Source organism: Schistocerca nitens, chromosome 2 (assembly GCF_023898315.1).
Source record: "Schistocerca nitens isolate TAMUIC-IGC-003100 chromosome 2, iqSchNite1.1, whole genome shotgun sequence".
NCBI classification, from domain to species: domain Eukaryota; kingdom Metazoa; phylum Arthropoda; class Insecta; order Orthoptera; family Acrididae; genus Schistocerca; species Schistocerca nitens.
Window position 1 is genome coordinate 74,387,655 of NC_064615.1, and position 15,320 is coordinate 74,402,974.

General features: G+C 40.0%; 1 protein-coding gene across 5 annotated transcripts in view; it reads right to left on the bottom strand.

The window, feature by feature from the left end:
* LOC126235738 (tRNA 2'-phosphotransferase 1) overlaps window positions 1-15,320 on the bottom strand; it is a 70,527-nt gene that overhangs the window by 17,135 nt on the left and 38,072 nt on the right. For all 5 annotated transcript variants that reach the window (XM_049944516.1, XM_049944517.1, XM_049944519.1 and 2 more), the window contains one exon: window positions 13,668-13,944. In XM_049944516.1, coding sequence (XP_049800473.1) covers window positions 13,668-13,944 — 277 coding nt within the window. The remainder of the gene's footprint in view (window positions 1-13,667; window positions 13,945-15,320) is intronic.

A 15,320-nucleotide genomic window follows, 5' to 3' on the forward strand; every position in this document is an offset into this window, starting at 1 on the left:
CGTTGAAGGCTTTTGATAGGTCTAGAAAAATACCTGCAGCTAATTTATGTTGATCAAGGGATTTTAAAATGCAGTCTAAGAATTCGAAAATTGCTGTATGTGTGAATTTAGACTTTCTAAAACCATGTTGTTGTACTGTAAGAGGTGCATATTTATTTATGAAACTTAAAAGCCTGTCATAGAAGAGTTTTTCTAGAATTTTTGAGAAGGAACTTAACTGTGACATGGGTTGGTAGTCTGATATTTTTTCAGAAGAACCTTTTTTTAGCAGTGGTGAAACTTTTGCTATTTTAAAAATATCTGGGAATACACCAGTTTTTAAAGAGAGGTTGAAAATTTTTGCCAAAGGGTTTGCTATGTGGTGAGCACATGCTTTTAATATGAAATCAGGTACTTCATCAAGATCACTTGACATTTTATTGCTTAATGATTTAATTTTACTTACAATTTCATTGGGGTTTGTTTCATACACATACATAGAAGCATTGAAGGTCACTGACTTGCTGGAGAAACTTGGGACTGGTCCTTGACAGTGTACTTGAATGAGGTCTTCAGCTAGTGAGGTGAAGTATTCATTGAATTTTTCCACAACTGAATTTGGGTCTGTGACAAGGAATTAAAAAATGCATACATAAAGCAGGATTTGAAGCACTGGGCTAGCAAGAAGAAGAAAGAAAGAAAGAAAGAAGCACTCACAATAGTGGACTCAAAGCTTTGAAAAAAAAAAAAAAAAAGTAAACCTAAAAAAGATGTTTTACAATAATTGGTCGAAAACAGGGCAAACATGATAGAGCTTTCTATTTTAGAATGAACAGAGAAGTAAGAAAGGATGTTTGTAAAAGGAAAAGTGAAGTGTGGGAGGATAAATGTGAGGTAATCAACTGATCCATGGGGGCACAAGAGGGCAGCAGCATGGATAATGGCTGCATGGCTGAGCAAAGAAGTAAAAGAAAGAGCAAACTTGACAATTATCAGTCTGTTAGAGTGGGAGAAGCATTTCTTTAAATGCATATTATCAGATGAAAGAACAGAGTACAAGAAAATAAAGTGGAAGACAAGGATGTTTTCTGTCTCCCATGCTCTTTAAGATATATGTGCAGAAGGCACTGGATCTGTGGTATAGCAAGTGCATGGGCATTGGGACTGAAGTAGGGAACCAATGTACCTAAACACTTTTCTATGCTGATCATCAGGGTGTTTCGGCAAACGAGGATGAGGATATAATCGTATCTTACAAGCTTGTGAAGTTGTTGGAAGAGTATAAAATGGGGGTCTGAAAATTAATTTTGCAAATACAAAATATCTTTATTACATTGACGAGGGAAGTAACTTGGACATCATATTAAAGTGTGTAAAATATCCTATCACATGATAGAAGCTGTGACAGATATCCAAAAACAGATCAGGTAGGGAAGCATGGCTATGCAAAAATTAAATCCTAAAAGTTAAAATGTGTTAACACAAATCCATTGTATAACCAATAACAGGCTATGGGAGTGAGTGATGGGAATGCACAGAAAAAAATATAGAGAGACGTAGAGCTTCAGAAATGGGCCGCTTGAGAAGAGCATGTAGAATTTCCCGACATGACCATGTAAGAAATGAGGGAACAAGAGAAGACGCAGACTCCTTGTAGTATTATGGATAGAATAGAAGAAAGACAGCTATGATGGTTAGGGCATATCAAAATAATGGAAAAAGACTGATGGTCCAAGAAATTACCCTCATGGCAACCACCTGGAAAGAGAAGGAGAAAAAGACAATGGAAAGGCTGACTAAGTGGTATACAAGAAGTTATGGAGGGAAGAGGATGAGGAAGAATGACAAGATCAAGGTGTTTGGCAACAGAGATGCAGTATGCCATGACAGCTGTAGGTTCCCTGCAACAAGAAGTGGTGTTCAGCAAGCTTAAAATTCGGCAACACACTTTTTGACCTCTTGCCTTTTTATTCATAATACACTGAAAAAAAGGAGAGGAAGTGTTCAACCTATTATTTTTAGAGTTTATGTTACAGTGGGAAATTAAAAATAAACACCTAAAAGTAATGGCCCAACATCAGTGAGGTTTCATTCATATGTTATGTAGCTTGTAAAATATAATAATCTCAGGGTAATATACATATGAAGAGTTTGTCTTGGACAGTAATTTCAGTACCTTGTGTAGTTTTCCCTGGCTATGGTGCAGACTTGTAATAATACACAGAGGCAACCACAGCAATGTTGGACATTATTTTGGCAGATAGTGTTACAAGTTATTCCAGCTGTGGGTACAACTTGCCAAGGAAAACAGCCAGTAAGGCAGATCAGACCAAGCACTGTATCACTTTGTCCAGCATATGTTAAAAGTGGGAGACATCTGAAGATCCTGCTGGCCAGAGGAGCTGAATAAACATCATGGAGAGCAGAAGTGTGTGCTTAAGCAGCATGCTTCTGCATGCTAGAAAGTCCTGAATCCAGTCACAAATCTGGTCCTACATTCTGCAAGCTAATATTTTGTTGACTAAGCAACAGTGTGGAACTGCATCCATTGCCTTCTGGAAGGCAAGGAACATGGAATCAATCTGTGGAGGACATCTGTCACCCTCTTAGAGCACGAGAATGAACAGAGCAAGCTGAGTTTTACAGGATCCCGTTTATGAAATCCATAATGATTTCTATAAAGGAGAGTTTCATTCTCTGAAAAGATCTTAATATGCACGCATAAAACATGTTCCATAATTCCAGGAAGCTGATGCCAGTAATATGGGTCTTGAATTATGCACATCTATCCTTTAAAATGGGAACGACTTGTGCCTTCTTCCAATTATACGGAACTCTTTGCCGCCCCACTGAACTAGAATAAACTTCTGCCAGTAGGGGAGCAACTTGTATAGAATCATATACATATCTCATCAAGTTAAGCTGCTTTTTCTGTGTTGACTGATTTTAGCTGATTTTATATTCACTTATCTAAATATGTCATTTTAGCATTTATGCAGTAAGTGACAGGAGATATCATATTATGATTTACTACAGTGAAATAACTTAACAAAACTGAAATCAGTACTGACCACATAGCGGAGGTGCTGAGTCGCGATAGGCACAATAAAAAGATTCACACAATCATAGCTTTCGGCTATTATAGCCTTTGTCAGCAGTACACACACACACACACACACACACACACACACACACAGGTGCAACTTGCACACATGTCTGCAGTCTGAGAGAGCTGAAAATACGCTGCGAGCAGCAGTACCAGTGCATGATGGGAGTGGTGACTGGGTGAGGGTAAGGAGGAGGCTGGGGTGGGGAGGGGGAGGGATAGTATGGTGGGAGTGGCGGACAGTGAAGTGTTGCAGTTTAGACGGAGGGCAGGAGAGAAGGTGTAGAGGGTGGAGGGGATAAGTAGCGGAAAGGAGAGAAATAAAAATAAAAATAAATTAAAAGACTGGGTGTGGCGGTGAAATGACAGCTGTGTAGTGCTGGAATGGGAACAGGGAGGGGTCTGGATGGGTGAGGACAGTGACTAACGAAGGTTGAGGCCAGGAGGGTTACGGGAACGTAGGATGTATTGCAGGGAAAGTTCCCACCTGTGCAATTCAGAAAAGCTGATGTTGGAGGGAAGGATCCATATGGCACAGGCTTGAAGCACTCATTGAGATGAGGGGTATCATGTTTGGCAGCATGTTCAGCAACAGGGTGGTCCACTTGTTTTTTGGCCACAGTTTGTCGGTGGCCGTTCATGCAGACAGACAGCTTGTTGGTTGTCATGCCTACATAGAATGCAGCACAGCGGTTGCAGCTTAGCTTGTAAATCACATGACTGGTTTCACAGGTAGCCCTGCCTTTGATGGGATAGGTGATGTTAGTGACCGGACTGGAGTAGGTGGTGGTAGGAGGATGTATGGGACAGGTCTTGCATCTAGATCTATTACAGGGGTATGAGCCATGAGGTAAGGGATTGGGAGCAGGGGTTGTGTAAGGATGGACGAGTATATTGTGTAGGTTCAGTGGATGGCGGAATACCACGGTAGGAGGGGTGGGAAGGATAGTGGGTAGGACATTTCTCATTTCAGGGCATGACGAGAGGTAATCGAAACCCTGGCGGAGAATGTAATTCAGTTGCTCCAGTCCCACATAGTACTGAGTTACGAGGGGAATGCTCCTCTGTGGCCGGACTGTGGGACTTTGGGAGATGGTGGGAGACTGGAAAGATAAGGCACGAGAGATTTGTCTTTGTACAAGGATGGGAGGCTTCAGTGAGACCCTCGGTATATTTAGAGAAGGACTGCTTGTCATTGCAGATGCGACGACCACAGGTGGCTAGGCTGTACGGAAGGGACTTCTTGGTGTGGAACGGGTGGCAGCTGTCGAAGTGGAGGTATTGCTGGTGGTTAGTAGGTTTGATGTGGACAGAGGTACTGATGTAGCCATCTCTGAGGTGGAGGTCAACATCTAGGAAGGTGGCTTGTCGGGTTGAGTAGGACCAGGTGAAGCAAATGGGGGAGAAGTTGTTGAGGTTCTGGAGGAATGTGAATAAGGTTCAATCCAGATCGCAAAAATGTCATCAATGAATCTGAACCAGGTGAGGAGTTTAGGATTCTGGGTTTTTAGGAAGGATTCCTATAGATGTCCCATGATTAGATTAGCATAGGATTGTGCCATGCGGGTGCCCATAGCCTTACCGCAGATTTGTTTGTAGGTAATGCCTTCATTGTTACATTCCATCCTGGATTTTCCATTGTTTGAAATCAGTACTTAGTATTCTCTCTATCACCTTTCATTTTGGTGCCAGTATTATCACTGAGAAAAAATGAATAAATGAATTTGATCCATTTGATGTCTTAGCGGAATGTCAAAACTGACTAAGACTTTCATCAGCAGGCAAAATTTACTTTCAAATTGGCAACAGAATGAGCTGGCTGATTTTCTGTCCAATGTCTGTTCAAAAAATTCTGGAACTTGGTCCACAACATTTTTCTGTGCTCATCTCTCACTTATTGTGCATGGTCATCTTCAAAATACTCTCCTCCACAATTGGTACACCACTTCAAATGCCATTTCCATTTCCAGAAGCAGTCTTGATATGCCTCATGCTGGATTGTGCGAAGCGCAGAGTGTTAATTTCTTTTATCTCATCTATTGTTGCAAATCTTCATCCTTTCTATGGGGTTTCCAGGTCTGGAGAGTACAAAGGCTGAGGCAAACAATGATATCATTTTTTGTGCAACACACACACACACACACACCAACAGGGATGACTGTTATCGTGATGCAACAGCCATCAACTGTCCGCCACATTTCAGGCCATTTCCTTCTCACATTTTCTCACAGGTGTTGCCACATGTCCTGATAGTACCATTGATTAGCAGTTTGTCCCTGTGGCACAAATTCATGATGAACTAATCATTCAGAATCAAAGAAAACTATTGGCATGGCTCTGACATTTCCCCTGACCTGGCGAGCTTTTTTTGGTCTTGGAGAACCTTGATCTCAACACCATAACTTTAGACCAATGTCTCATCACCAGTTATGGTTCAAATGGCTCTGAGCACTATGGGACTTAACATCTGAGATCATTAGTCCCCTAGCACTTAGAACTACTTACACCTAACTAACCTAAGGACATCACACACACCCATGCCCGAGGCAGGATTCGAACCTGCGACCGTAGCAGTCACGCGCGGTTCCGGACTGAAGCGCCTAGAACTGCTCGGCCACTGCGGCCGGCTCACAAGTTATGATTGTCTTAAGGAAGAACTCGTTCTCATTTGCGTAATCCAAAAGCTTTTCACAGACTGTAAGGTGCCAGTCTTTCTGGTCTCTCATGAGCGATGGGATGAACTTGGCAGCAACATGATGCATTCCACGATTCTGTGTCAGGATATCACGATGTGATCCAACTGAAATGTTACATTCTCCTGTAATCTCTTGGACAGTCAGTATTTGACTGCCATGCACAATTTCAATGACGTTCTTGATATGAGCATTGTTGACAGACTTCGAAGAGTGTCCTGAATGAGGGTCATCTTTTACTTCTGTCTGGCCATTTTTAAACCATGTGAACCATTTGTAACACCGAGTACTTTCTAAACATTCCTCACTGTAGGCTTCCTGCATCATTTGGTATATCTCTGTAAAGGTTTTCTTGAGTTTCACACAAAATTTAATGCAGACGCGTTGCTCCTTTAACTCTGCCATCGTGATACAACATTCTACTCAATACAGCACAGAACAGACCTGCAACAATGAAACTTCAGCAGTTACATATTAAACACAGGCATGAGCAGGGATGCCAACCACATTTGGCTCCAGCACACCAAAGGCATGAAATTATGAATGTTTCGGAATTGTTTGAACAGACCTCGTATGTACCCTGCACTGAACAGTGTTCCCTTGTCATACATCAGAGGATGTTAATGCCTGATACACTTTGGTAGTTGCTGCTCTAGTAATTGATGGTGCACACATTAAATACGACTAGAAACAACTTTGTTCCTTTCATTCCACAAATTGCATTTATCTCTCTACAACTTTACAGATAGGTTGCATGGTGATATGTGAGATAATGCCAGTGAAAGAAAACGTGCTGAGTGGCAGCTGTGGTTGGGATAGTTTCCAACAATTCATTCTTGGTAGTCCTCCATAACACTCTGGGCACAACATTGGTCCTAAAATGTTATATAGTCACCATGCCATCTGCAAAGGGTTCTTGTGTAATGTTCAATTAAATTAATTTAATTGTCTGATGCCATCCTCACATTCTACAATAGAACTGTCGAAATAACAAACTACTTTTTCAGCAAGTTAAATGCAGTGGTTAATGGATCAGGGTTTTCATGATCAACATGTGGATCCTACTCTGCCCACACTTGTGCTTTCTCTTCAGAAAATGCACCACTCTAGATACTGACAGATGTCAGCATACCAGGCAAGGAATGCATCTAGATTACGAAAGAAAGTACTTTATATCTACTAAGTCAAATGAAATCATTGCAGACAGAGAGAAAGTGAACTGTGTAATTCCAAGTGTGGGGGCAACGTGATCAGCACCAAAAGCAACAGCATCACCATATCATAAACAACAGTGTCATCAGCACCAGAACCAGCAGTTAAAACATCACCACAGACAGCAGAAGCAGTAGCTTGTACTACATGCAACAGAAAATAAACTCTCTCGGTGTTTTTTATGGGGACCCACAACAGCAAAAAGCAACCCCAGCCATGTGAAACTTCTTTCTTACGTATTCAAAATGAGCCTCCAGTCTCCCAAGCAGAATTAACAACTTGTTTATTGAGAAACATTGCTCCAAAAAACTATCATGCTAATGTAAAGGTGAACAAGATTCTAACTTCGTCCGCATTACATCAAAATGTAAAAACTCTGAAGAACAAAATAGACCAACTGGTAATATATCTAAAAGATGGAGAATGTGGAAATGAACCTGATACTCTTTGTTTTTCTGAACATCATATTACAATCAGAATTCACAGGTTACACACTGAAAATTTTTGTTTAACTGCTCATTATTGTAGATCTAGTATGGGGAAAGGTGTAGTTGCAATATTTTTTTGAAATAATATAGATTGTAAATCTCTAGATAAGCCGATACTGTGCTGAACAACACTACAAGGTGTGTGGCATTGTGATAACAACAAATAATGCAACAATTGTGCTGTCAATTTATAGAGTACCTGCTGGAAATCTTTTTCCATCTACCATGAAAAACTTAGTCATTCATTCTAATGGGTGACTTTAATGTGAACTTTTAGCACAGTCCACAAAGACCAAGAGAAGTTGGCTAAGGGGAAAAAAATTATGTACACACAAATTTTTGTACAGTGGTGGGGGGGGAATATCATGAACAACATACTGTACTAAAAATCGTGACCATTAGGGTGAGACTACGGGGATGGGGATGCCTTAAAAGATCACTTTTTTATGTGTTTGTTGAATATCTCGAAAACTGCAGCTTCTGGAAAAAATGTTTCCCAATACAAAATTAAACTACTATAAAATTTCGTACAAAAAAAAGGTCATATTCATTTTTTCTCTAGGACTAATAGCATCTGCATTGCAAGTGATGGAAAAATCACAATTATTGAAAATAGTGTTTTAATGGTATAAAAATAATGTTTATTGTTAAGTGATGTGGGTTAAAAACAAATATTAAATATGTGTACTATATCTAATTGCAGGAGAACTGTATCAAGAGATTGACTGCATTCTGAGGGTGTAACAGTGTGGAAAGGGGGAGGGGGAGGTTGAACCTTAGAAACGTGAGGGAACGTAAGGCAATGGATTGTGATCATACAGTTCCCTCCTTCACAGGTCTGCAAACTAAAGAGTGAGCATACAATTCCCCATTCTCTCTACCCCACTATATCACAAAAAGCAACTACAGGGTGTTTCACAAGGTTATGCCAACACTCCTACCGCTCATCTTATGAATCAATGGTGAGGCAGTGTGCAGGCATGCCTGGGAGTGTTTATACCACCCCCCCCCCCCCCCTCACCCCACTCCAGCCACAGTATAAAAATATGCAGCTAAATGAATTTCTTCCCCTAATTATTCATTGTTGACTGAACTATTTTTGACAGAAAATAGAAACAGAATAGACCTAGAATACCAGATGTTTTATTACGACTTAGTATCACTGGTAGAGTCTCCAACTAGAGTAAAAGCCAGTTCTAGTATTTTAGCAGATAACATATTTATAGATAAGGATAATTTATAATAATTCAACTCTCAAAAATATTATAAATGGTTTCTCTGATCACGAGGGACCGTTTCTCATCATAAACCAAGTAATTGTACAGATAAAAGTACATTTCATTTGGAAAAAATTTGAGGATTATACGTATACACGCGCCCGCTCACGCACGCATGCACACACACACACACACACAATGGAAAAATTTAATCATCAATGACGGCTTGTGGACTCATCTCCTGAATGTGCTGCTGTTGATATTAACTCCAAATTTAATTTACTCATCAATGAGGTTGAAGAACCACTTCCTAAAAAGTTAATAACAGGAATTCTATATAAATCAAGTTATATGCCTTGGATTTCAGCAAATGTGTGGTTTTATGACTCAATAGTGGAAAAGAAAACCAAGAGGCTTTCAGCAAGCAGCAAGAAATACCAATCTGTTGACTATCTGGAACGCATGATAATTTTCCAATAGTCACTCTAAAAAAGTTCAGTGCACTGCCTCAAGAAGTACAATGTCTGCTGCCTGGATTATCAAATGGAACAATGCAGATCTAGTAATAAAGTAGTAATAGTGGTAGTAGTAGTAGTAGTAGTAGTAGTAGTAGTAGTATTAGTAGTAATAAATAATAAATCTGAGTTTAGTACAGAAGGGGTTCAATTTCAGTGGCTGTAAGATTTCTAAAGCCCTCCCTTCACAAATTAAGTGTTTAGTTGGGCTGATGACTGTGCCATTTAGTCCCATAAACCCCCCCTCCCTCCCTTCCTCTCAATAAGTCAAGTGTTTACTGGGTTATGAGCTCTTGTTATGGCAATTCCTATTGAAGGGTCACTTTACACTATAGAAGAGCTCCTGAACCACAGTGTATAGTATCCATGAACCTGTAACACTCAGATACATTCCCAGACCCTTACTCGTGTGCATATCTATTTATTATTGTGAACATATTTATTTTTCCATAATAGATTAATTTTTTATTTCAATGTGAAATTGATCAGTGCTATTTATGTAATTTCACAGAATGTAATCAAAAACTTGTAAAACTGACACGTTTTGTACAATGTGACATATTCACAATATGGATCACCACAACATACAATAAATACAAAAACAAAAAACAAATAAATAAATAATATTAGAACCCCAAAACTGCTGTCCAGTAAGTCTTCTCCCAATATTCTCAAAAGTATTTAGAAAAGTTGTTGCACTCCAGATCCAAGATTCCACAGCAAAATCTAATATTGTATCACTAAATCAGTTCGGCTTCCAGAAAGGGAAGAGTACAAAATGTACCATCAACAAATTTGTTGAGAAACTTTGCTTTCACCCTGGATAAATCATAAAAAGTCACAGAAATTTTCTGTTAGCTTACAAAGGGTTTTGACTGTGTAAACCATTCTCTACTGCTTCTCTGCTATATACACTATGTGATCAAAAGTATCAGGACACCTGGCTGAAAATGACTTACAAGTTCATGGCACTTTCCATAGGTAATGCTTTAATTCAATATGGTGTTGGTCCACCACCCTTAGCCTTGACGACAGCTTCCACTCTCGCAGGCATTCTTCACAGAGTGCTGCACTGAGGAGAGGTATCAATGTCTGTGCCAGTCCATTACAGGGATGTTATTGTTGTGTAACCACTCCGCCACAGGACATGCATTATGAACAGGTGCTCGATCATGTTGAAAGATGCAATAGCGATCCCCAATTTGCTCTTCAACAGTAGGAAGCAAGAAGGTGCTTTAAATACGAGAGTAGGCCCGTGCTGTGATAGTGCCATGCAAAACAACACGCTCACAGATGATGTTCACAGATGATGTTCACCGGGCACCCTGCCATCGGATTGCCACATTGTGTACCGTGATTCGTGGTTTCACACAACATTGTAGAGGAACTGGTGTTCAGGAGAATTGCTGGTCACCTAGACAGCCACAATATTCTCAGTCCATGTCTATTTTGTTTCTGCTGAGACTTTTCAACAGATGATGCTATTTTCTCCTTCCTTGTACAAATTTGTAGCACTCTAAATAGTAGAGTGGCACCAGTCAGTATCCTACACCATCTATCCAAAGCCTTCGACTTTGAGGACCACAAAATTTTTCTGCAAAAAGCAGTCTTTTATTGTTTAAATGGTGTAGTGGAAATGTGGATTAAGTTACATCTGAGAGGTAGGAAACAGAGGGGACAGAATTACTAATAGTTACTGATGTCTAGCTTCACCAGTGTGGGGTACAATAAATATTGAAGTTCCACAGGGCTTGCTGCTGGTTCTCTTGCTGTTTCTGTTATTCAGAGATGGCTCCCATTCTCTTCTATTACAACGACCGAGATTGCTCTCTTTGCAGTATGTAAACCAGCAGAGAAAAAGCTGGAAAAACATGCTCACCCTGTTCTTACTAATATCCTTAGCTGGTTTACCTGTAATGGACTCATTCCAAATATCAAAAAATACATTACGTACAATTTCATGTAACACATAAAAAGAAAGGGCATACATTTAAAATTTTAAGGGGCAGAAAGTAGACTCCTCAAAGTTTTTAGGTGTACAAATTTACAGACAATTACATTGGTACTGCCATATTATAAATGTGGCAAAAAGAGTTCATTCAGCAACTTTTGCTTTGCACATAACTGCATCAGCTACACATAAAGATGTGGTTACGGCTGCTTGCTTTAAATATTTCCATGCATTGTCGCCTGATGACATCACCTTTGGGAGAGGCAGAAAAATTCAAAAAAACTTTATTATACAGAAGAGAGTAATCCTCATTATGAGTGACGAGCGGTGTCCATCCAATACAGTCTTGTAGAAATCTGTTCCAGAAACTACAGATTTTTCACAGTGACATCACAGCATATCTTCTCCCTTGTATGTTTTTGAAATAAAAAATGCTGTCTTCTCAAACGCATGAATAAAATACAATGTCAAAACAAGACGTGCACAGCAGCTGAACTAACTTCACCTTCGTGCAGAAAGGAGTATATTACTTGGGCATAAAAGTGTTCAATATCAAAAGCCTTGCTCCACAAAAATCAAAATTCAAAGGAAATGTAGGAAACATCTTGCAAAATCATGTTACTCAATTGGTGATTTTTTTTAGTATAAATGAGTGTGATAATGTATAATGTATGCAGTATTGCTCTACACGGTGATCAAAGTATGGATGGATGGGTAAATAAATATACAACTACACAAAATAAATAAATAATGTTATTACTGGGATGTATTTTTGTACACTTAAATATAAATTATTTCATTTTGTTATACATTGAAGTACCAACGAAACTAGTGTAAGCATGTGTATTCAAATACAGAGACATGTAAACAGGCAGAATACGGCACTGCAGTCGGCAACGCCTATATGAGACAATGTATGGTGCATTTGTTAGGTTGGTTACTGCTGCTACAATGGTAGGCCATCAAGATTTAAGTGAGTTTGAACGTGGTGTTATAGTCAATGCACAAGTGATGGAACACAGCATCTCCGAGGTAGGAATCAAGTGGGGATATTTCCATATGACATTTCATGAGAGTAACGTGAATATCCGGAACCTGGTAAAATATCAAATCTCCGAAATTGATGCAACTGGAAAAAGATGCTGCAAGAACAGGACCAACGACAACTGAAGAGAAGCACTCAACATGACAGAAGTGCAACCGTTCCGCAAATTGCTGCAGATTTCAATGCTGGGCCATCAACAAGTGTCTATGTGTGAAACATTCAGTGAAACAGCATCAATATGGGCTTTCGGAGCCAAAGGCCCATTCGTGTACCCTTGATGACTGTATGACATAGCTTTAAGTTTCTGGGCCCATCAAAATCGACATTGGACTGTTGATGACTGGAAACATGTTGCCTGGTCTCGTTTCAAATTATATCAGGCGGATGGATGTGTAGGCGGCATGGAGACAACCTCATGAATCCATGGATCCTGCATGTCAGCAGGGGACTATTCAAGCTGGTGGAGACTCTGTAATGGTATGGAGTATGTGCAGTTAGCATGATATGGGGCCCCTGATATGCCTAGATAAGACTTGACAGGTGACATGTAACATAAGCATCCTGTCTGATCACCTACATCCATTCATATCCATTGTGCATTCCGATGGACTTGGGCAATTCCAGCAGGACAATGCGACACCCCACAGTCCTGAATTGCTACAGAGTGGCTCCAGTACACTCTTCTGAGTTTAAACACTTCCGATGGCCACCAAAGTCCCCAGACATGAACATTATTGAACTTACCTGGGATGCCTTACCTCCACCCCATCGTACCCTTACGGATTTATGGACAGCTCTGCAAGATTCATGGTGTTGATTCCCTCGAGCACTAATTCAGAGATTAGTCGAATTCATGCCACATCGTGTTTCAGCACATATACATGCTTGCAAGGGCCCCACATGATATTAGGCAAGTGTACCAGTTTCCTTGTCTCTTCAGTGTATAATATATCATATTTATTTTCAACTATTAGTTTTATTCTTGGATGTCTCATTAGTTAATGTGTAAATAAAACTGTTATGTTTTGTTGCAAAATATGCTGCGTCTATCTTCATGTGTCTAGATGCTGCTTTAGTCAATATGAGTAGCATGAATATCTCATTAATGTATGCAGACATTGTTGTTTCATAGCATAATATACAATATTTTAGAGAGGGAGAGAGGGAGGGAGGGGGGAGGGGAGGGGAGGGGAGGGGAGGGGAGGGGAGGGGAGGGGAGGGGAGGGGAGGGGAGGGGAGGGGAGGGGAGGGGAGGAGGAGGAGGAGGAAGAAAAAAAAACTGACTTGTTCCATATTTTAGCAACTCTAGTGCTACAGAACATGCATAAAAATAAATATATTGCCATACACCAAAGCAAATAAGGTGTTTCTGAGTCATGTTATTTCGAGATATCAAAGTACTATCTACTAGTTTTATTAATATAACATTAGTTATCAGCCCTAAAATTAAATAGGCATTACCTGTATTGAATGACCTTGATTAGCTCTAATGTAAAGTGTCCCTGTCTCAGTATCTGTTCGTAATGCAAATCTCTGCTTTTCATTTTCTGCCACGACACGTTGTATATCTGATAACTGATAGTTTCTAAATGATTTATGGCTCAGAATCTCCTCCACTGCCACAAAACCATCTTCAGTAATGGCTAGCCCTTCTTTAACTGCACCATGGCGCAAAATCCATGACAATGCTTTGCTCAAAGAAATGTCCTTACCATGCATTTTTCTCAGCAACAACAAACTGAAAAAAAAGCATTGTAAACATAAAAGTCCATAATAAAACATTAGCAAAATCACATACATTTTCTATAAATCAGCGAAGTTGTATTTAAATGATACTTATCAGCAACAGGAAACATGTGGCATGGTTTGATGATAGAAGATAACTGATTTGGCTTCACTATATCACAGCTACCCAAAATAGTCATTCCAGTTCCATAAAACTGCATAATCACCCTGTTCTTACAGTATCTACACATATATGGTTGTTTTTTGTACATATACCTGTTCCCCCACTCTCAGTTATTCTATTTCTTTCACTCAGTCACTCCCAGTTCCCTCACTGTGTCATCCTTCTTTTTTTAATATTGTATTTCTTATTTCCTACATTTACTGCCTGTATATTTTATTCCTCCCATGTGTTTCTCTTTTGCTTGCCTATTTCTAAATTAACACCAGTGACTCTCCTCTCTGATCAAGCAAGTGCATTTCTTGCAAGAGCTAATTATTATTATTATTATTATTATTATTTGCATTATGTGTAGTTTAAATTATTTGCCACATCAGAGGTATTGACTTTTCATGACTGTGTCATAAGGAAGGATACACATACACTGCCAGAAATACAGTATACCTGGAAAGATGTTGATTTTGATCCAGTGACAGCATATGCCATCTGGGGGACAGTAGGTTTCAACATCATCCAATGACATATAGACTAGTATCATAACTACCTTAGCGTCATCTGTGTCTACCCTTTAATAGGGAATCCTTACAGCCAGAAGGCTCACAGCAGTGCAGATGTATGAAGCAAGCAGGCAACCATGCCATGGATATGCACTCTTGCTTTCTACAACCGAGTAGGTTTGAGAGGGGTCAAATTGTGGCTGTCTGAGTGGTGGGATAGTCCTTTCTGAGAATTGCCACACAAGTTGGACATGCTGCATCAGTTGTGCAATGATGCTGGTATCAGTGGCCATGTGAACATTCTCAAACCCTTAGATGAGATTCTGGACATCAAGATAGCACATATGCCCATACAACTGATGTATTGTAAAGGCAACAATGTCAGGTCGTACACCTACCACAGTACAATAGGAGGGTTTGTAAGCCTAGACGTATCAAAACAAACTGTTGCAAACCAGTTATTAGCCGTGGTACTATGGGCAGATACACCTCTAGCCCATCTTCCACTCATGCCATAGCATCGACGTGCATGGCTCAAATGGTGCCATCAGAGGATCACTGCGGTCTTCAGTGGTGAAAGCAAATTCTGCCTGCACACAAGTGATGGTTGTTTGTGCGTATGACATAGACCTGTTGAGTGCTGTCTCATAAAACGCATTCATGCAAGACACAGTGTCTCCACCCCAGGCCTTATGATTTCAGATGCAGTAA